Below are 22,539 nucleotides of genomic sequence, written 5' to 3'. Positions count from 1 at the left end.
TTTAGAGTGCCTACTATGTATCCAGCACTGTGCTTGGTGCTGAGGGTACAGAGATTACAAAGACAGTCTCTATCTTCATGGTAGTAGGGGAAGATTTATCTTAAAAAAATTTTTTTTTTAGAGACAGGATCTAGTTGCCCAGGCTGGTCTTGAACTCCTGGGCTCAAGTGATCCTCCCACCTCTGCCTCCCAGGTAGCTGGGACTACAGGCATGCACCATCATGCCTGGTAGAACGTTTATCTTGAGGACTTCCAGCAGTCAACACTTTGTGGCATGATTTGAGGCCAAAGCATTGGAAAGTTTCTGTATAGAAAGTTAACTACATGATTTTTAGCCCCCAAATATACCATAGGTGTGATTTATGGGCCTGTCCATTTAGGTTCCTTGAATTGTTGATGAATCTTTGGTTAGGATAGAGAGACACAAAGCAATATACATCTGGATAGAAAAGGAAAAGTTCTCAGCAACTGAATATTATCATTGTTAGCAATATTTCAGCTCTTTTAGGACCCTGACCCAGGCTGGTGTTTAATCTTTTCTATTCTAGTGCGTCCTCTGCCCAGGGGACCTCATGTTTGGACACTTGAGATTCTTTGGGATGCTTGGAATTCTACTTGGAAGGGGATGTATGCTTTTGACCAGAAGCATCCAGCTCATTTGTGCAGTATTTTCTTTTTCCAGCTATCAGCTGTATGTCTAAGGGGGAAAAGAAGCAGAAAAACAATAAGAAGTGTGTACTTCTCGTCAAGACCACCAGTGGCCTCCATGTTAAATTCAATGGTCTGTCCTCAGCCCTCACTTTCTTCACATAGCTGACCATGCCCTTTCTCTTGAAACATGTTCTTCTTTCAATTTTCAGACACTACACTCTCTTGATTTCTTGCCACACTCTTTTCAGTCTTCTAAGCCAGTTCCTCCTCATATCCCCAACCTCTAGGCACTGCAGAGTCCCTGGCTCATTCCTTGGGTATCTATTCTCTTCTTTAGACTCATTGCCTTGGTGATATTATACAGACTCACGACTTTAAATACCGTCTATTCATTCATGACTGCCAAGGCACATCTCTGTCTCAGACCTCCCTACCCCTAAACGCCACACATATATTTTAACTGACATCTCTATTTGGATATTAGATAGGCATCTCAAACTTAATACAGTCGTCCCTTGGTATCCCCAGGTAGTTGGTTCCAGGACCCCCTGTGGATACCAAAATCCATGGATGTTCGTCGAGCCTCGGATATAAAATGGTGTAGTATTTGCATGTAACCCATGCACATCCTCCTGTATACTTGAAATAATCACTGGATTATAATACCTAATACAATGTAAATGCTATGTAAATAGTTGTTATACTCTATTGACAAGAAAAAAGTCTGTACTTGTTCAGCACAAATGCAATTTTTTTTTAATAGTTTCAATCTGCAGTTGGTTGAATCCACAAATGTGGGAGCCACAGATACAGAGGGCTGACTTTATGACCAAAACTGTTCTCCTAATTGTTTCTACTAAATATGTTCCACTTGCCAACATCACTGTCTCTGCAATAGTTCATGCCAGAAATCTTGGAGTCATCCTTTTGTCCTCTGTTTTTTATTTCCCTTTTCCCACATTCAATTCATTGGCAAATTCTCCCTTCAAAATATATCCAGACTCCTACTCCTTCTCACCATCCTGCCGCTGCCATGCTGGCCCAGGCCCATCTCTTCCCACAGGATCTTCTGAACTACACTCCAGCTGGTCTCCCAGCTTCCTCCCTTGCCCCTTCAGACTTTTCTTAGCAGCACAGAGCGATCCTTTAAAAACATGTCAGATCATGCCATTTCCATGCCGAAACTCCTCCCATGGTTTCCCACCCACTCAGAGTCAATGCCCTGTAAGACACTATGCAGTGTGCCTCCCTCTTCCCTGACCTCATCCCCTCCACCTGTCCTGCTGCCCACTCTGTTGCAGCCACTTGGGCATCCTGGCTGTCCATCAAACAGGCAGAATGACTCCTGCCTCAGACGCTTACCCCCTTGCCATTTTCTCTGCTGGGAACCTTTTTCCTCAAATAGCTGCATGGTCGGGTCCCTCGACTCTTCCAGGGCTTTGTTCATATGTCATCCTCTAAACTTCTAAGGAGGAAACTCCCTGTCCTCCCTGTACGCCTGCCCTGCTTCCTTGTCGCCTTAGCATTTACAGCCATCTGAGGTCTTCTCCTTGAGTGGATTTGCCTGTTGTTTTCGTTGACTTGCACTGGCTGGAGCAAAGCTTTAGGAGGCAGACACTGCTGTGCATTTTGCTCTCTTAGGGGTCCCCAGGACTCAGAGTGGGGCACATGGTGGGCATTCTGTATAGTTTCGTTGAGTGAACGGAAGAGGCTGCAAAGATTAAAAGCAGGAGGCGAAAGAAACAGGAAGTATGAAGAACAGGAATTTGGGCATTTGATTTTGAAGATATTTCAGGAAAAAGAGACTCCAAGTTCCCAAATGGACAGGAATGGCCCAGGTGGGGACAGTGGTGCAGAAACTCAAGAGCTCACAGGAGAACCAATCCAGTTTGTCCCCCAGCTCCAGCCTCTTGGGGTTTGAGCCAGGCTGCTTGAACGAAAGGGCATCCCACTAGTCTGAGGCCAGGCGAGGGGTTCCAGGAGATTGGGACAGGGGAACCAGAGGCTGTCTGGTGGAGGTGAAAGGGGAAGGGAGTGGGAGGGATGGCCTGCCTAAAGAACCCTGGTGGGGACCCAGAAGATGATATCGATTTTAGAGTCAGATGGACCTGGGTGAAACTCAGATTTGTCACCGACTAGCAGTATGATCTTGGATAGTGCCATACCAAGGGCAGGATGGTGGCCAGGTTCTGCTGCAGGTGCAGGCACTAGGGGAACTTATCTGCACAGAACTTTAAAACCAAATACAACCAGCTTATTAACAATTTTCGGCATGCATTGGCCATTCTAAGTAATGATAGTAGTCCCTTCCACCCCTATGGTATACCAATGACCTTGGGGAAATTGTTTAACCTCTAAGCCTCAGTTTCCTCATGTTAATACGGAATATTCCCTGTTTCATAGTATGATGAGGATTGACTAGGAAGTGCCTGGGATGTGCACTGTGCAGTGCCTGGCAGCTGCTACTGTACTCCATTCCTTTCCCTTGCTCTTTCCTCCCTCCCTTCCTCCCTTTTCTTCTCTGTTTTTCACAATCCTCCCTTCACTTCTACACAGTCATCCCTGTTCCCATCCACACCCACCTCCTTCCCGCTCCAGAGGCAGACGCATTCATACCCCATTAGCCATTCCTGTCTCATGTCCCAGCTTCCCTCAACCCTGATCAGGCTGGGTGGGGTGGGAGTAATTGTAATTGGGACCAGTCAAGCATAGCCCCTGCTCTGCGATGAACTGTCGCCATCAGCAGTTTGCAGTTTGGAGGCATTGTTTCGCCAGACGACGCAAAACACAACCCTCAGTCATTTTTTAGGGGGTGGCAGGTGGGGAGAGGGGGCGGAGTTGCCCTGGCAACTTTGGGTGGGAGGTTTTGCTGCTGCAACAGTTTCTTCTTGCTGTTGTCAGTCAGCCTGAGTGTAACTCCAGAGACCTGCGGGCTGAGCCCAGGCTCTGTGGCTGCATTACTATGCCTGGCTGCTGGGTCATCAGGATCCTATCTGTGGAGCAGGGAGGAGGCAGAAACGCTGAGCAGAGGAAAGGGAGGGGAAGGGCTGCCTGAGGGAGGGAGACATCCTGGTTGGCCATGCAGGTTCTGGGAACCCTGTTTGCGCTGTGGCTGGGTGTGTGTGTGGGAAAGGGGATGACAGGGGAAGCCCAGATTCTGAGAAGTCTTCAGAGGGCTTCTGTTTAGCCTGGGGACGAGTTTGTGCTGGAGAGAGGCACTGGCGGGAGAAGTTTTCATGCTGAGACCTGCTCCTGCTGAGAAAGGAAGCTTCAGAGTCCCCCCAGCGGGGGGGGGGGGGGGTTGGGGCGCAGGGGGTGTGTGTGAGAGGCTAGGCCACCCTTGCCAGTACCTCCTCCTCTCTCCCCTCTCAGATGAATGAACACACCTCCCCAGGGGAGATAAAGCACCCCCTTCTTGTTTTTTACCCACCCCTCGCACTTATTCCAGGAAGGATGGTTTTTTCAGGTTTAATGCAATGTCTCACATGGCCCACATGGCTGTCACCTGTCCAGAGTGAAAATGTTGCTGCTGGTAGACATCTAGTTCAGTTTGCTTCAACACACCTTTATTGGTTGCTAATGTGTGCCTGGCATTGCACTTAGGTGCTAGGATGGCTAGGACAGCCTCTTCCAGGTTCAGTGACCCCAAACGCCCCTCCTCTGCTCAGCGTGCCATTTCTAGAGCCATTTTCCCAATTCAAGCCCCTGCCAGGATTCTTTCTGGGTACTTGGTGACCCTGGCTGGAGCGTGGCAATCGTGGGTGGACCTGGGACCACAGATGTGACTGGTGTGAGGAAGGACCATTAGGGGCAGAGTCACCCAAGGGAGGGGCCAGGGGAACAAGGAGGGGCTGTGTGGGAGGGAGAGAAACTCTGGTGAGCACTTGAGAGCTTCAGGAGGAAGAGGGCCAGGAAATGGGAGACTTTCTGTGGAGACAGACACAGAAACACAGAGCTCCACTCCAGGTCCCCCCAGCCTCCCTAGGCCTCTCTGGGTTGTTCCCCATCCTATCCTCACTGGCACACTCTGGAGGGGCTGGGGTTAGGAGACTCCAGGCCAAGCCGAGTGCAGTGAAACTCTGGCTTCAGGCAGACGGTTCTCTTTCTCACCAGGGCAGGGGGCCGGGGCCTGTTCCTACTGTATTCCAGCACCCATTGCAGGGCTGACCCCAGAAGACACTCAGGAGGTGTTTGCTGTGTTGAATGGAATGCAGACATCCCAGCCACCACCAGGAGGCACTTTTGTCCCGCCTGTTTTGAATGTCTCCTCTCCTGGGGAGGAAGGGGGAATGGGGACAGAGCTGCATGATGCTGCGGCGTCCCCGGTGGGTGTCCTGGAGGGGGTGCCCGGGTCTCTGTGCTCACATCCAGGGCTGAGCACCGGAGCACACTCCTGGGATGAGCAGTGCTTATGGGATGGCTCCAGGCAGCCTCTCTGCCCAGCAGACACTTATCAGGGGCCAGGCACTCTGGAACCAAAATCCCAAGGGGGTGGTCACCAGGCCCCGAGCCTGCCTCACCGCAGTGAGGGGAGTCTTCCTTCCCTCTCCTCCTTCATTCTTAGCTCAGTCCCAACACCAAGGTAGGCTGTGTCCTGGGCCTCGGGCAGCCATCTGTGAGATGGGGTGGCCAGTCTCCTTGGAATCTGTTTGCTGACTACAGGGTGGAGGGTCCCTGTGGCTCTAGGGTGCTCTGAGTTAGTCCTCAGCAGGGAGTGGAGCTGGATCCAGGTCCAGGTCCAGAGAGACGAGGCTTCAAGTGGGAACAAGGCTCTCAGATCCATCATTTCCTTCTCTCCTTCCCGGCATGTGGATGTGCATCCCCGGAATCACACTTACAGGCCCCAGCCATGTGCTGCATGCCCAGCTGGCAGCTGTGATGCCCCAGCCTGGAGCCTGCTGCCAGCATCCTGCCCAGACAGTCCTGTGGGCCTCCAGGGCTCAGGCTTGCCTGCGCCTCCTCCTGGGAGCTTCCAGAGCCTCAGGACTAAGGCAGGACCCTCGGTTCTGTCCCCATGGCCTTCTGCTCTGCCACTATCACAACAGTCCTCACAGCTGTAATTTTGCGTCCCCAATCTGTATTTCCTGGTAGGCTGTAAGCCCATGGGGTGTGCAGCCAAGGCCCCATTTAAAAAAAATAGCCTTATTGAGATATAATTCCTATTACTGTATAATTCATTCATTTAAAATGTAAGAGTCAATGGCTTTTAGAATGTGCAACCATCAATACAGCCAATTTTAGAACATTTTCATCACCCCAGAAGAAATCTTTATTTTTTATCAAAAAAAAAAATATTTTTTAAGCGACAAGGTCTTGCTCTGTCACCCAGGCTGGAGTGCAGTGGTGCGATTATAGCTCACTGCAGCCTTGAACTTCTGGGCTCAAGTGATCCTCTTGCTTCAGCTTCCCAAGTAGCTGGGACTGCAGGTGCAGCCACCACACCAGGCTAAAGAAACCTTTAGCTGTGGCTCCTGTGACTCCCCTAAGCTCTGTCTTCTGCTCCTTCCAGCCCTAAGCAGCCACAGCTCTGCTTTCTCTGTGGATTCCCATATTCTGGACATTCATACCAACGGAATTATAAAATAGGTGGCCTTTTGTGACTGGCTTCTTTCACTTTGCATAATGTTTCCGAGGTTCATCTATGCTGTAGCATGTATCAGCACAGGACTCCTTTATATGGCAGAGAATATTCCATTGTGTAGGTGTGCCATATTTTGGATAGACACTGTGACATGTCTACACAGTCTTGTTTCCACCTTTTATTTATTAGGAATAATGTTGTGATAAACTTTCACAGGCATGTTTTTGCATGGACATAGGTTTCTATCTCTCTTGGGTGTATGGCTACGAGTGATAGTGCTGACTCACCTGGTACCTCTGTGGGGACCATGCTCAGGAACTGCCAGGCTGTCTTCCACAGTGGCTGCCCCGTCTTACATTCTCTACCATCGGCCCTACATACAGTGTCTACTGCGCTTATGGGGTAAACTGGCCGTGACCAGGGCTGTCTTATTCCCCACACTGTCTCCAGGCCCTGGGTAGCCAGCCCCATCGCAGGTGCTTGAGAGATGCAGACTGAGCCAATGAGAATGTGAAGGGATGGGTTCTGCTGACTGTGCTTGCCCACAGATCTGACTCTAGACTTCCCTTCAGCCCCTGTCCATACAGTCTTTCCTGTGATCCTGTCTCTGACCCTCGCCAGGCAGTCGTGAGCTGCTTCTTGGGGCTCCCATGCTGTTTGGCCCTCATTATTTATGAATCCTCTCTCCGGGAGGCTGAGTGTCCTTCCAAGGTTAAGAGGGCGTCTTAGTCATTTCTGCAGCACCAGCCTCTAATACAGGGCTTGGTGCAGCATGGGTGCTCTTTGGGGAGAGTGGGGAGTCATCCCAACTCTCAGGAGAGGGGAGCCACAAGGGGGAAAGCACCCCACCAGGAGAGGCTGTTTCAGGGGGTCAGTGAGGCAGAGGAAAGAGGACTGAGGCCTCGCAGAGGGTGGAAGCACTGCCGCCAAATCTCCAGGTCTTGGGCTTCTAAATGGGGAGAGGAGACTGGAGTGTCCTGGTCCTCCTCACTCCATGGGCTGCCACCATCTTCACTGCTTTCCTGGAGCTGGGGGTATCCAGGCACTGAGAATGGTTCTGGATAGGGACAGAGCCTAGGGCTTGGGGGCTGCTAAGTCTAGACATGATAGAGGACCCCAAGGATTTTCTCTAGGATGTGTATAGGGCACCATGTAGTGAGGAGGCCTGTGTGCAGTGGGCTTGTGGTTTTTAACATGGCAAGTGACTTGTGAACCATTGGGGTGTGGCGTGCAGGTTTTAAGTGTGATTTGTATGGAGCCCTATTTCTTCCACAGGCATTTGCAAATTATTTACACGTAGCGTTTCTGTTTGTATAACATTCTTCATTTCTGTTCCCAAGACTTCAGTCCCAAAAAGCTGCTCACCAGTTCCCCCTCAGCCTTATCACACTTTCCACAAAGCAGAGTAAATAATCCTGATTTCTATAATCCACGAACAGAGCAGGTTTATTTTGAACAGAAGCCCAGATGTTCAGGGCAGAGGCCCTGGAGCCCCAGTGGGACAGGCTTGGCACGAGGGGCTTCTGGGAGGTGGAGTCAGCCCACACCTCCTCCATCTATGAGCTCCTGAGCCAGGGCCTCCAAGTCGGCTGGGGCAGCCCTACATCACTGTCATATCAGACTCAAAGCAAAAGGAGCTAAAGGGATGGGGAACAGGGAGGGGCGGCTATGTACAGAAGGGGTTGGGTGGAGGCGGGACTGATTCCATTGAGCAAATGATACCTGTGTTTGGTTTTCCATCTGTCCAGTAAACATTCCATATCCCTTTGCCCTTTGTTCTAGGCATTTGCCTGACATCACCTGCCAATGTGAGCTCAGGAGAAAGATTTATTCTCATAGTTTGGGTTCAACATACCTGAGAAAGTAAATCTACTGCCTAAAGGCCACCTCTTGATTCTCTGTGCTGAGAGGACATTGGCAGGCCCTGACTATCCTGAAATCGTGGCACTTGGCTTTGGAATTTAGAGTGGGATTTGGAGGTGTCTCCTTTTGATATTTGTAGTGTGCATGTTTCAGGTGGTGTTAAAGGAAATTCACTTTTCTTAGGGGCATGAAAGCCTGAAGTAAGGGCAGTGTGGAGCCTGTGGTGGGAGAGGAGCTGGCTTTGTGAGGAAACTTCCATGGGATGATCCACAGAGCAGAACTGTGGCGTGCCCATTTGACCTTTTGGGGGTTATTGCCATTCTGCGGTTAAGAGCAATGCATTCTCTTTCTCTGCCCTCTGTCCCCACCCTCTGGGCCTAGCTGAGGGTCTGCACACAGGTGAGTGGAAGGTGACTCATGAAGCAAAGGAGGGGTCCTAGGGGCAGCTCAGCTCCCAAGGAGGGAACACTGGAGGGGAATGTGGAGTCAATACAGGGAGGTGGGGTTTTGGAACATCCTTGTCTTCAGCCCTGGTGGGAGTGTGACATCCAGGGCCATGGGGCAGGGGCCCTGTCTCCTGCAGGTCTGGGGTCATGCTAACACTTGTGGCTGGGGGAGCTGCCCCCAGCTCCTAGCTTCGTGCTGGAGTTCCGCCCGCTCCCACAGCTCAGTAGCCCCTGGGGCTCGCAGGGGACATACAGTTCACCAGTGCCCACGATGCTGCAGCCCCCACTGCTCCTGAGGACGCCAGTGCTGAGGACAGGCGTGCTGACCCCACATGGCTCATACAGGAAGGCGCCTTTGGAGCTGCTCACTGCTGTGGGAACAGGAAGGGGTGCTCAGGGCCCCACACGGTGTGGCTCTCAGTATACTGCCCTGAAACTACTCAGCCAGGCCATTCCTCCCACCTCCTGCCACTCACCTCTACAGACACCCCATTCCAGCCTCCAGCCTCCGCGTCTCCCACCCTAGTCACATAAAGTGCTTGCAAGGTCCTCGTGCACCTCTCTCCTTTCTGTAGAGCCTGGGCAAGGCCAGGCCGGATTCAGTTTCACCCTTTCTCAGTTTCTACTGTTCCCTCCTTCCTAAGCTTGCTTCAAATTCTCTTCCTCTAGAAGAGCATTCTCTTTTCAGGGTGGTTCTTTGTGGCTTCTGGGCCCTGAAGCACTTGGACCATGCTGTTGCCGCTGTTGCAAATCTGCTCCTAGTCTGACTCCCAAAAGATTTGGATAGCCCTTTCCACCAGCCTGGGAGCTCACGGCAGACAGAGCTCTTCCTTTGGGGTAGGGGAGGCATCAGAGGTCTGGGAAGGGGTGGTGTGGCTGCCTGTTTTGGGGTGATCAACCCCCAAGACCCCAGAGCCAGTGGGGCATGGCTTATCTACTTACAGATATTCACGGGCCCGATGCCTTCGCACAGCCTGGGGATGAGAGGAAAAAGAAGACAGGTAACTACATCAAACAGATGCAGGTAAATGCAGCATCTCCCCACTCCCACCCTCACTGTGGACCATGTGCTGCTGTGGGTTTTCTTTTTTTTTTTTTTTTTGAGACAGAGTCTCACTCTGTCGCCCAGGCTGGAGTGCAGTGGCTCGATCTCGGCTCACTGCAAGCTCCGCCTCCCGGGTTCACGCCATTCTCCTGCCTCAGCCTCTCCGAGTAGCTGGGACTATAGGCGCCCACCACCACGCCCGGCTAATTTTTTGTATTTTTAGTAGAGACGGGGTTTCACCATGGTCTCGATCTCCTGACCTCGTGATCCACCCGCCTCAGCCTCCCAAAGTGCTGGGATTACAAGCGTGAGCCACCGCGCCTGGCCTGTGGGTTTTCAGTGACTGGGGTGGGGGACAGAGGTGAGAGATACTAGCAGCCGCCGCCAGAGGGCTGGGTAATGGCCACACCTGGTGCCCGTCTTTGACCTCCCCCCCCCCGCCCCCACCACCACCCTGCCACCAGGAGCTCACCTGTGCTCCTCACCCTCCAGCAGGCGCCTGTAGGTGGCGATCTCGATGTCCAGGCCCAGCTTGGAGTTCATCACCTCCTGGTACTCCTTGAGCAGGCAGGCCATGTCCTGCTTGGCCTTCTGCAGAGCCTCCTCCAGCCCTGCCAGCTTGCACTTGGCATCGTTGAGAGCCGCCTCGCCCTGCTGCTCTGCCTCAGCTATGGCACCCTCAAGTTTGCAGCGCTGTGGGAGGGGCACAGAAAAGCATCACTGGGGGCCCTGGAGCCCCAAGCCAGACTCGCAGAGGAGCAGAGAGAACACGGGGGTGGCTATATGCCAGGCTCACATTTGCGAGCTTCATCCTAGGATTGCGACGTCTGGTTCCTCCAGGGAACTGGGATGGGTTTTCTGTCTAAAATACCTCCAAGAGAGCTGGGATTTTCCTCTTAAGTATGCTGAGAAATTTCTGTGGGGCTAATAGGTTTTAAATGCCTAGCTGGTCTTCCCTAGCCCAGGAGAATGGAGTGGGTCTGATTTTATGAACAACTGAGAGTCACCTTGAATTTCAGGATCATAGAATCACAGTCTTTGGGTCTGAAGGGACCGTGGAGCACATCTTTTCTATACTTGCACCTAGTGAAGCATCCTTGCCTTTCATCTTTGACATTGGTCACCTCGTTTCTGTTGGGGACCTGACTATTTCCTGCGGCCGCTCATCCTGCTGTGGGTCTGCCCTTTTGTAGAAAGGGCTTGCTTCTGTTGAGCAAGGCAGCACAAGTTTATTCCCTCTTCAGCAGCACTCACAGCAGGGACTGAACCCGCCCTGCACGGCACAGACTGGCCAGTCAGCCTAGGATGGCTCTCGCAGCAAGGAGGTCCTCCCCGGTCTCACCTGGGCTTTGACATTCTCGATTTCTTGCTGCAGCCGCTGGATCAGCTTGTTCATTTCCAGGATCTCGTTCTTACGGTTGCGGAGGTTGTCACAGTGGTTCCCAGCTGTGACTCTCAGCTCCTCATACTGCCAGGACAGAGAGGTCAGAACCCCAGGGCCCACAAGGTGGCATCTCCTAGCCTCTTTTCTCACTGTTCCCAGTCTTTTCTCCCGTGACTTCCTGGTTCGGGTGCTCTCTGGTTCTCATACTGCTCCTTTACCTTCTTCCACTTCTGGGCAATTTTGGGTCCTTTATGTGGGCTGCTCCTGATTCCCATCTCAGCCCATCCCCAGCTCCAGGCTTGTTAGATTTTTCTCCAACCTCTGAGATCCCCTCCTCTGTTTAGCTGTTCTGTGTCTGGTCCTTTTCTCTGTCCCAGAGCCCAAGTTCACCTGAGGGCTCTTTCCCTTTTAGATATGCCTCTGGACCTTGGAAGGGGCTTCTGTGCTCAGCCTGGGTTGCCTAACAGACCAAGGACTGCCCATCAGGGTGAGAACATTTGTATGTTTTCCCTAAAAACAATAAAAAAAAACCAAAATGCAATTTATGTCCTACCTTGAGGTAACACTTTTTTATAAAAACCTTTGCACTCTGAATCCAATTTCTGAATAGTAGTGTGTACAGATTACATTTGTAAGTTTTAAAAAGTTAGCTGACTTTAGATTTTCTGATAGTGGGTGGGAGCATATTATATAGAAAATGCAAAACGAGAGATAAGCACATAATCACACCCATTGGCTCTTTTGTTATTTGGTTACAGTAGGAAAGTCTGCAGTTGCCCAATAAATATCCATTCTCCTCTTCTTAAAACAGAACCCCTGGCTGGGCTCAGTGACTGACACCTGTAATGCCAGCATTTTGGAAGGCTGAGGCGGGCAGATCATTTGAGGTCAAGAGTTCAAGACCGGCCGGGCGCGGTGGCTCACGCTTGTAATCCCAGCACTTTGGGAGGCCGAGGCGGGCGGATAACGAGGTCAGGAGATCGAGACCACGGTGAAACCCCGTCTCTACTAAAAATACAAAAAAAAAAAATTAGCCGGGCGTGGTGGCGGGCGCCTGTAGTCCCAGCTACTCGAAGAGGCTGAGGCAGGAGAATGGCGTGAACCCAGGAGGCGGAGCTTGCAGTGAGCCGAGATGGCGCCACTGCACTCCAGCCTGGGCGACAGAGCGAGACTCCGTCTCAAAAAAAAAAAAAAAAAAAAAGAGTTCAAGACCAGCCTGGCCAACATGGTGAAACCCCATCGCTACTAAAAATACACAAATTAGCTGAGTATGGTGGTGCATGCTTATAATCCCAGCTACTTGGGAGGCTGAGGCAGGAGGATCACTTGAACCTGGCAGGCAGAGGTTGCAGTGAGGCGAGATTGCACCACTTACTGCACTCCAGCCTGGGCAATAGAGCAAGACTCCATCTCAAAATAAACAAAAAACAAAAATAACAACAACAGCAAAAACCCAGAACCAAATAGAACCCTGCTTTTATTTAGGGTAACAATGAACCCAGATAAGAGAATATTTCTCAGCCTTCCAATCAATGAGATCTATGACCATGGCTGGGTAGGGCTTCTGGGTAAGCTCTTTAAAGGGGGAATGACCCAGTTGGCTTTTTTCGCCTCTGTTCTCCTTGCTGCCAGGCGTAAGCATGTGAGATTGGAGGTGCTGCAGCCTTCTTGGAACATGAGGCAACCAAGAGGATGGAGCATGTATTACAGATGGCAGAATGGTGAACTCGAAGGATCCTGGGTCCCTGATGATGTCACAGAACCTCTGTGTCATCCTAGGCAGTCTATTTTGTACTTCAAGCTACTTCAGAAAAAAGTAAAAATTCAATTTTAACTTTTTTTTTCTTTTTTTTAGAATTTCTGATCCTGGTAGCCAAATGCAATCTTTAACTAATAGAATTTTCCCTACAATTCTGACTTAGCAGGATGGGAAAATGAGGTGGTTGTAATCCTGAACCCAACATGGCTGATGGTGGTTGCCAGGGGCACCTAGAGGAAGGGCCAGCCAGAGTGAAACCTGGCCGTGGGTGGGCCACATACTACAGACGGGTTCACCAGGAGCTGACTCCAGGTCAAGTTTTCATACTTCCAGCCACCATGGAGCACCAGAAAATGGGCAGAGCATCACTTTGGGCACTCCCTGGGCAGTGGCACCCACTGCCTTCAGAACAAAGCCAGATGACTTAGCACAGCCCTGCAGATGTGCTGTGACCTGGCCTAAAGCTACCCCTCCAGCCCGATCTCCACAGCACATGGCACTCCAGGCCCCTCACTTTCTGCTGCTGTGTCCTAGCACCCACTGCTCGGCCTGGCACACCCTCTCCCCATCTGGCCCATTGAATCTTATTTGTCCTTCAAGATTAGATCAAATGACAACACCTTTGCCTTTGTGACACAATTTGTTCCCTCTGTCATCAAACTCCCTTTACCTGCTGCTCCACCTTTGCAATCACTTCCTGCTAGCTGGCGTTTTGGTTTGGGAAGCACATCCTTGCTGGCCACCCTATTTGAAACTGCACTCCAACACTCCCTACCCTTCCCCTGGTTTATTTTCTTCCTAGCACTTGGTATCACAGTCTAACATACATCCACTGCACTTATGTGCCTTGTTTATCATCCATCCCCCTGCCCCTCCAACCCTACCCTGGCCCCCAGCTTGTCTCTGGAGTGAAAGTGACATGAAGGCAGGGACTAGTGTCTGTTCTGTTCCCTGCTGTGTCTCCAGCTTCTAGAACTGTGCTTGGCACGTGGTTGATGCTGAATACACAGTGTTGAATGAGTGGACCAATGAGTGCATGCATGCATGGCGCCTTTCACAGGCAGGGCAGGAGAGGCTGAGCTGATGATATTTGTTAAATCTAATTACCCTTAGGGCCCCCCTGCCCTCCAAGCAAGCCCCTAATTATTAAGTCTGAGGCCATCTTAATCACTGTTTCTGCTCTACCATTAGTAGCCACCCCATGCCACTAGCCTCCTCCCACACCTCGAAGCTTACAGCCCTCTTTGCCATCATCGCCAATTAGTGTTTACTGAACACTGCGTACAGGAGCACTTCCAGTGAGTCTGCAGGTAAAAACTGCTGGGTGCCCTGGCACCCTGATGACAGGCCTGGATTGTCCGGGGCGGGGAGGGGTCCCTCCCACGTGCTCTGCAGGGAAGTGGCCTGGGGCCTGGCAGAAACAACAGCAGCTGGGCTTTATGGGATTCCCTGTGTCTGTGGCATGGCGTGGCTCTCATTAGCTCCTTACCCACTTCTGCAGGGAAGGAGTCTGGGGGTCCTCCCCTCCCCTGGTTTGTCACCTCTCCAGTCTCCCTGCCTCCAAACCCCGGGCCTCACCCGGCACTGGTACCAGGCCTCTGCTTCGGCTTTGCTGCGGCTGGCGATGTCGTCATACTGCGCCTTGATCTCAGCGATGATGCCGTCCACGTCCAGCTCCCGGCTGTTGTCCATCTTCACAATGACCGAGGTCTCAGAGATCTGAGACTGCAGCAGGCAGATCTCCTGGGGGCAGGGCCCAGGTGAGAAGGAGTGAGCTCTCTGAGCGTCCCGGGACAGGAGAAGGGGAGAACCCGTTCTGACCTTCCCAGAGCAGAGTGCGTAGAACTCTGCTATGGCTGTTCTGGTCTTCAGTCACCAACTGACTCCTTGTCCCCACCCTCTAGTTGCCCAGAGCTTGGTGGAGACTTTCTCAGAGGTGCCTGTGAGCCATGGCCTGGATGATCCAACTTCTGTGAGTCTCACTGCCTGAGAACCGTCTCTACAGTGTGGACCTCTTTCCATGCTTGTCCTGAAATGTACCCACCGGGCGGCCACTCTGCTGCCCTCTCAATCCCTTGGCTCCAGCCCTGACTAACCACCCAAGGTCAGGGCTGTGGGTACCTCCTCATACAGGCCTTTCAGGAAGTCAATCTCCTGCACGAGCGCCTCTGCGTTGGTCTCCAGGTCAGCCTTCATCAGGAAGGCTGTGTCCACATCCTGCAGCAGAGCAGGGACAGAATATGACCTGGCTGGGCCACCTCCCAGGCAAGCTGGTGGCAGGGGGAAGGCGTGGGGCTCACCTTTCCTCACAGACACCCACGGGCAGCGAAGGGGTGATGGAGCCGAGGTGGGGAAAAAGGGATCCCTAGCCCTGGGACCCCAGGCTTGGGCCTGGCTTCCTGATGGGAAAAGGATCTGAAGGCAGTGGGGTTTAAATGAGCCTTAGCAGCAGCCTCTCAGAGCCCACTTTGCAGAGCCTGGGCCTGGAAATACCTGGCTACCTGTCTGAGGAACCATCGCAATTGTTGTTGTATTTGGGGGCTTGCGGCAGAGCTTTTGAGCTTTCGTTTTGGTTTGGCATTGGCATCTGTCCCATCTCCAGCTGCTCGGGCAGGGTTAGACATGACTTTAACCCAGCTTCGGCCTGCATGAGTGGGGAAGTGGAGGCCAGGCCAATGGCCGGCCTTTTGCAAGGGAACAAAGCTGGGGGAGAGGAGGCCAGCCTTCCTCATTCTCAGGGTTAGTGGGGCTGGCACAGGAGTCTGAGGGGGGAAAAACCCTTTTTCAGAGTGGGTGGGCTGCAGACACGTGTGGACTGAGTTTAGGGCTAGGTGGCCTGGGGCAAGGCAGGCCAGCTCAGGGGCTCTGCCTCTCTGAACATCCTCCTCACCTTCTTTAAGGCAACAAACTCATTCTCGACACAGGGACGCAGGGAGAGCTCCTCTTCGTATCTGATGGAAAAGGCAGGAAAAAATGCTTTAGTCGGGCTTGTGGATTTTGGAAGAGATCTTGGCATCAGGCCTTTGGGGGCAGCTCTGCCTGTCACTGACTGCCCTGGGGAGTGCCCAGGTCCAGCCTGTCTTGGCAACTGTAGCTCCTTCACCCACTTGAGATGGATAAGTAGCCACTTTTCAAGTTTACTCTTCTCCCCATTCCTCAGGAGCCTTTTCCCACAATGAGTCCTCCTCTGGGAAGTCCTCCTTAAGGCTACCTTCATTCCATCTTGCTGCCGAGGAGGTTCACTTCACTTAGTGGCCTCCCCTGGGAACGGAGAAGGCTGTGCTGCTGGCCTAGCTCTTTTTTCTGAGTCACTGAAATTCCCGGCTGACCCTGTGCATCCTCCTCGCTGGGAGGGTTCAGAGCCTGGCCTCTACCTGTGGTTCATTTGCAGAGGTAGTAATTATCCATTTTACCAGATCCACAGAGACAGCCAGGCTATTTCCTCAAGCTCCTTGGGGCTCCTCAGCCCACTCAGCACTCCCCTAAGGCAGAGGGAATTGGTCAGGGGGTTCAGTTTGATGAGCAGCATCAATCCATTAAAAGCTTCTCTGCTTCATCATGCCCATCTCTCTTTTTTTCCAGCAGAACTGCTGCAGCACTGGCCCTGGACTCTGGAGCCTAGCCCCCTGGGTTTGAATCCTGGCTCTGTCCTGTGCAAGCTGTGGGCAAGTTGGGTAAGTGACTTGGCCTTTCTGCCTCATGATGCACAGCTTCGTCATCCATAGAATGAGGCTAACACTAGTTCTGCCTCACAGGGCTGTTGTGAGCTAACATGTCACATGCATTAATACCTGAAGAGCACTAGGACAGTGCCTGGCACAGGCTCTTTACTGTGAAAGTGTTTGCTATTCTTAAAATACCAGTTGGACCTCATCCTTCTTCGATTGTCTCACTTTTAAAAGCCAAAGTTCTCATCTTGAGCTGCAAATCCTGTCTCTTAATCTCACCTTGCTACTCACTCCTCAAGAAAGGCATTGCTTCTGCTGACGGGCTGGCCTCCAGCCCTCCCACAACCTCACTGCATCTCACCTGTCACAGTCTGCTAGAGTTGTCCCCTTCACTTGGCAGGCCCTTCCTCTTTCTTGCCACCCATTCCTGTCCTTTCCCCATTTCCAAAATGGAGGATAATGCCATTGGAATGAGCCATTATCCTCCAAGGGCCAGAGGAAATTGCACCTCCTCCAAGAAGGCTTCCTGGACTCCTGCTCTTTCCCTTTCTTGGGATTCCTCTCCCTTCTCCTCTGGTTGTGTGTAGGTGCAGGTGGTCTGTGCACACTGGACTGGGAAAGAGTTAGCCTTTTTTCTTTCAATAGCACCCACACTTTCTAGCAGTGTCTGGCATTGAGTAGGCATGTGGTTGACACCTGCAGTGAGTGTCCCCAACATGGCTCCACTTCACTGACCCAAACCCTTATAAACCTGTTGCTCTCAGTATATTTGCCCTGTTTCTCCTCAATAGAAAGACACCTGTTTCAACTTGCCTGCCTCTAACATGCACTCCCATAGGACACTGAACTGTCACGGGGCACTGGATTCCCATAGGACACTGGATTCCCATGGGGCACTCGGCCCAGGACCTGGTGAGACAATTTATCTGGGCCTCAACCTCTTGCAAGTGCTTAATTACCATATGCTTATCAACCACCTACTCCAAGCTGTGAATCAGATCTGGAGCACGTCCTTAGGGGGAGCAAGTGTGGCAGAAAACAAAACAGGAACCACAAAGAACTGGGAAGTGAGGCAGAAGGAGCTAGAGCCTGATATGTGGGGAAAGGGCAGAAGGGCTGTGCAGGAAGCCAGAGTTGGGGGTGAAAGAAAAGGTGGGCTGTGGTAGCTTGGACATGGAGCAGAGAGATGCTGAGAGGGGTGTGTCAGGCAGGAGAAGCAGCAGGAACAAAGGCCAGGAGGGAAGAGGCCTGGGGATCTGTCTGTGGAATAGGAAGTAGTTCAGGATCTGCAAAGGCAGAACAGGCAGTTTCAGCCGGAAGCTGGAGCTCCAGAAGCCACACATGAAAGAGCTTGTTTTACAGAGAGAGAGAGAGAGATCCTGAGGGCCTTATTTAGGTGGAGTAGTGGGGAGAGAGATGGCAATACACAGTCTCAGAGCTCCCACCGTGTGCCAAGTGGGGTGCCCTGCTGACACGATCCCACATAACTGTTCTGCCACCCAGTGAACTAAGTTTAGGCTTCCCATTTTATAAATGGGGAATCAGGGCCCGGACTGTTTCTGTCCCTTGCCCCAGGTCCACCAGTGGGGTGAAAGCAGCACTGACTCACTTTTTCTTGTAGCCCTCCAGTGCAGCCTGGAGGCTGCAGAGCTCTGACTCTAGCCTCACACGGTCCCCGGACACACAGTCCAGCTGCCGCCGAAGGGCGCTGATATAGCCCTCGAAGATGGGCTCGATGTTGGTCTGGCAGCACCTCTGCTGCTGCATAAAGTTCCACTTGGTCTCCAGCAGCTTGTTCTTCTGCTCCAGGAAACGGACCTGCAGCCAAGAATGGAATGTCACCAGGCAGCAGAGATCCTGGGGACCATGACTTAGAGAGGGCAATGGAATGAGTTTGTGCCCTCTCTCCCAACACATGGCTGCCAGTGCACTAGAATTGGCAAAAATCAGGGTCTCTGCATAGACTGGCATCTGAGGGTATGTGTCTCTGTGTCTCCCCTGCGTGGGAGAGCCTAGTGGACTCCTACCTTCCACTCAGAGGTTGCGTGTTGTAGTGGATAGTACTTCTCCAAGAGGCCTGGGCAAGTCCTGTTTCAGCACTGCCTGCCTGCCTCTCTCTATCCTCGTGGCCTTGACCAAGACATCCTGTCCCTTCAAGCTCACTTTGCTTCCCAAAGCTCCTACCTGGGACAGTGTATGGGAAGGGACTCTGTTAACTTCATACTAATGTCAGAGGATGTGAAGCTTGGGGGTCGAGGCTTTCCTTTATGGCAGCCTAGGGACACTCAGGGGAAAAGTCAGATCAAGGGACTCTAAGCTCTTTTCACCTACTATGCTGCATCCTACATGGCTGTATCTGAAAAAAGTCCAGGTCATAGTAATGTGGACAGCTGCTGGCCTCCTCCTCCCTTTTCGTAAAGTGGAAACTGAGATTAGGAGTTGAGTAAGTTCACCATGGCCACCTGGCTGGACATTGACTAAGGGAACGTGGTCTCCAGCCCTTGTTCTGGAATTTTCCATATTGTGCATTGTCTGTCAAGAAAACTACAGAAGTAGCATTGCCCTACTTCTGGTCAGTGGCTGCATCAACAGGAGGCTCCCAGCCTAACAGAAGGTGCTGTGATGTTGTTGCTAATCAGGGCCCATGTTTTTGGAGTAAGTTTATAGCCAGAACTTAATAAACTTTAGAAATAAAACTGTAAGTTTGACTAAACAAGTTCCTCTGTGAAGCACTTTGGCATATAATACCTCCTCTAATCTCCCACCGTCACTCCTCCCCTTCCTCACCGGGCAGCACCGTCCAAAGGCCAAGAGGTGAATGGCTTGCACGGGGATTCCGGGTGTAGGAGTAGAGTCAACGCCAGTGGCCAGGGCTCCTGACCTCTGGCCCAGGACTCTTGCCCCTCAACCTTAGGGTCACCAGAAACACCAGCTCAAACTGTGGAATGAATTCTCACCCCAAGAGCCTCCCTGGGGCGTGGGATGGACCCAGAGGCTGATGAGGGATGGCAGGCCAGTTCAGCACCTTCTGAAGGCGTGCCTTCCTAGCAGCCTTTCAGTGGCTCTGGGGATGACAGATGTAAGACTTTCGTGACCGTCACCTTGTGCCTCTAGCTCTGACTGTCCACTTTCCTCTCATCCCAGGCCTAAACTGATTGGAAATTCTGAAGTCACAGTGCCCATCCTCACCTTCAGGCTCAAGAGTTGTGACACAGCTCAGGCACACAGAAGGCGGTTCTACTGTTAAAGCCTCATCAGGAAGGGCATTTCTCTGCCTCTCTGGTCATTCCTTTCAGTGTTGCTTTGGAAGTTCCTCTTATAGTCTGACCTCAGGCAACCTTGGTGATGGGTGATTTTGTCAGATAATATTCAGAGAAAGATGATATATTTTAAAAAAGACAAGGAAGCAGAAATGTTTAGTGTGGAGTCTGATCTAACTGGCTTTCAAAGGCTGGTGGTCGTGGAATGTGAGAGAGGCCACTGGATAAACTGAGGCTTCCTCAATGTCAGTCTCCTCCTGGTTCCCTTGGACCAGAACAAGACCAGACCCCAGATCTGCAGTGGGTCCTCCCACGGCCCTGGGCCACTGCCCCCTTACCTTGTTGATGAAAGATGCAAAGCGGTTATTGAGGCACTTGATCTGCTCCTTCTCATCCCTCTTTACCCTCTGCACGGTCGGGTCAATCTCCAGTGCCAGTGGGACCAGCAGGCTCTCATTGATGGTGACAGGGGTGATGCAGGCAGAAGGCCCACAGGTGGCCCCCAGTCGGTACCCAAAGCCAGGTAGGGTACCTCCACACCTGGAGGCTACCCGGGGCCTCCCAAAGCCCACGTTGCACAGGCTCCGTGAGCCGAGGCAGCCCAGAGCTCGGAGGCCCCCACCACCCCCGGGCCGGCATGGCCCCTTGCTCACTGCATAGTGAGTGACCATCCGGGGCATGACAGCCGAGTATGAGCTGAAACTCTGACTGCCACACCTGGAGCCTGGCTGGAAGGAGTGGTACGACATGGCAGGAGAGAGAGGCAGAGAAATGGGGCCCTGGAGAAAAGAATGGGGGCAGGATGATCAAGTCAGGCTCAGCTTCCCCCTTTTTATCTGATAGGGGGATGGAGGGCTGAGCTGGGTCAAACCCCAAATCAGCATTAAACTAGGTTTATGAGCTTGGGATATTGGCAGAGCTAAGTAGCAATGTGGATAATTAGGGTAGCGAAGAGCAAAGAGAAGGGGCCAATGGTCAGTGCTGGTGGGCCCTATAAAAACCCTATTTGTCCTCCTTCCTTGATTGTGGGGGTGATGAAAGGGGCCAACCAGACAGATACGTTCCATGTATCCAGTGGCTCAGCCTCAAGGAAAGGGAGAGTTGGGACTACGTCATTTCATAGGAGGGGAGGCGTGCCATGAATTATATACCCTGGCTTCTCTGGGATTAGAGGGCAAGTCCCATATGCTTAAAGATGCTCTGGCTCTTTCCCCAAGGCTGCTCCTAGGTTTTTTTTTTGCAGATCCTCAACCCAAGTGCCCTCTGTGGGCTCCTAGGTGAGTCAGGAAGTTCCCAGGAGGAAGGCTTTTGTTGGGGGAGAAGCCTCCCTACAACAGGCTGGACCTTAACCCTCCTGAGCTCTGGCTCAGTGACCCACTGTCCCATGGGGGTCTCGAAGGTAGACAGGCTCCAGGCATAGATGCTTCTCTACAGGGCCCATCAGTCCACAAAGGCTGCAGGGAACTCAGGAGGAGAGGCCTGGTGCTTGAGAAGGGCAGAGGAAGGGACGCTCTCCCCAACACTTCTGGGGACCCCAGAAGGCATGATTTCAGCATCAGGTCTCGGCTTCCATGTGGCTGTTCCTTTCCCCTTCTGCCCAACCCAGCCTGAATGTCCCTGAGGTCAACAGAGCCAGCTTTGGCCTGAGGATGTCTCTGGGGAGAGTTGTTGCCCTTGGGAATTTTCAGGTGGATGTGGGATTCAGGCTTTCTTTCTAGCTCAGGTCACGGACACAGATCTTTGGAGATGTCTGAAGCCCCTGCCTCACTCTCTTTCCTCCTCTTTTCCATCAATTTCATCAGTGAAACTTTTGCCATGGCCAACTGGCATTTCCCTTCCACACTGAGACTTATTACCAGGTCAAAATCAAACCAATAATAATAATAATAATAAACATTTATTGGGCATTTACTATGTGCTGGGACCACTCTGTACTCTTTACATCCACGGTCTCATTTAATTCCCTGACCACACCATGAGGTAGTTACTATGCCACAGACAGGAAAATGGGGAGCAGAGCAGTTAAGAGCAGCATCCCCACGTCACACAGCTGTGGCTGATCAGCTGGGAGTCCATCCTGTTCCTTCTGACTTCACCCTGCCATGCTGCTCCAGAGCAGGGAAGCCCAGGTGAGGAATTGGGAATCTGCTGCCCATAAATGTTCTGTTGTCCCTGTCCCTCAGCCTTCCAACCTGTGGATTAGGAGACTGGAACTCAAAGGTTTCCTGGGAAATTCTCAGTCTCATTGTGACATTTCACACTCCCTGTCCCTTTTTTCATAGTCTTGACTGTGGGCCCCAGAGCAGTGGAGGAGGGGTGGTGCAAGGCGAGACTACAGGCCACAATGGGAGGCCAAAGGTTGGGTGAGGGGGTCCAATTGCAGGGTGTCAGGGGAAGAAGACCACACTCTTCCCTGGACTGAGTCCACAGAGGGGGCCCAGGATGGTGTGAATGTTGATGGAGACATTCAGAGGCCCCGCCAGAGAGCAGATTCCCACTAGAGGGGGTGAGGGAGACAGTGAGCAGCACCGGAGGGCAGGGGTCACTGCAGCAGTGGACACAGCAGAGTCTCCCCACCATGCCCAGGCCAGAGGAGGGCCTCAGTGAGCAAGTTGGGCTCCCGGAGCCCAGAACCAGAGCTCAGGAGCAGAGGGCAGGGCGGTTCCTTGGATTTATTGTGGGTGGAAGGCACCTGTTCCCTGAGCCCCCCGAGTCCAGGGTTGCCCTCTGAGTGTGAGCTAGGACAGGACTCAGTCAAGACCTAGACAGCTTGGCGGCATTTTATGAAAGTGGGTTCAGGAACCAGGGGGCATAAGGGAGCAGGCAGTTGAGAAGGGTGTGATTTTCTTCTGGAGCAGTGAACTCCGTCTTCACTTTGGCAG

At 52.2% G+C, this 22,539-nt stretch overlaps 1 protein-coding gene across 1 annotated transcript; it reads right to left on the bottom strand.

Moving 5' to 3' along the window:
- Positions 1-7,665: 7,665 nt before the first annotated feature.
- Positions 7,666-20,520, bottom strand: KRT82 (keratin 82). Its single transcript, XM_003252101.2, has 9 exons — positions 19,996-20,520; positions 18,007-18,215; positions 15,620-15,680; positions 14,851-14,946; positions 14,308-14,472; positions 10,929-11,054; positions 10,059-10,279; positions 9,484-9,515; positions 7,666-8,912 (listed from the first exon to the last, which is right to left on the bottom strand). The coding sequence occupies exons 1-9, from the start codon at positions 20,404-20,406 to the stop codon at positions 8,692-8,694; spliced, it is 1,542 nt and encodes a 513-aa protein (XP_003252149.1). The 5' UTR covers positions 20,407-20,520; the 3' UTR covers positions 7,666-8,691.
- Positions 20,521-22,539: the final 2,019 nt, after the last annotated feature.

The sequence above is a fragment of the Nomascus leucogenys genome, chromosome 11, assembly GCF_006542625.1.
Source record: "Nomascus leucogenys isolate Asia chromosome 11, Asia_NLE_v1, whole genome shotgun sequence".
NCBI lineage: Eukaryota > Metazoa > Chordata > Mammalia > Primates > Hylobatidae > Nomascus > Nomascus leucogenys.
The sequence above is the reverse complement of the archived record's forward strand: the minus strand, read 5'-3'. Positions and strand labels throughout refer to the sequence as shown.

Bases quoted from the DNA above. Each gene is read 5' to 3' on its own strand.
- KRT82 (XM_003252101.2), bottom strand. From the start codon at position 20,406: ATGTCGTACCACTCCTTCCAGCCAGGCTCCAGGTGTGGCAGTCAGAGT. The intron at 10,280-10,928 runs GTGAGACCGGGG...CCCCTCCCACAG, and splicing joins TCGAGAATGTCAAAGCCCAG to CGCTGCAAACTTGAGGGTGC. The intron at 9,516-10,058 runs GTGAGCTCCTGG...TCTCATCCCCAG, and splicing joins CTGGAGGGTGAGGAGCACAG to GCTGTGCGAAGGCATCGGGC.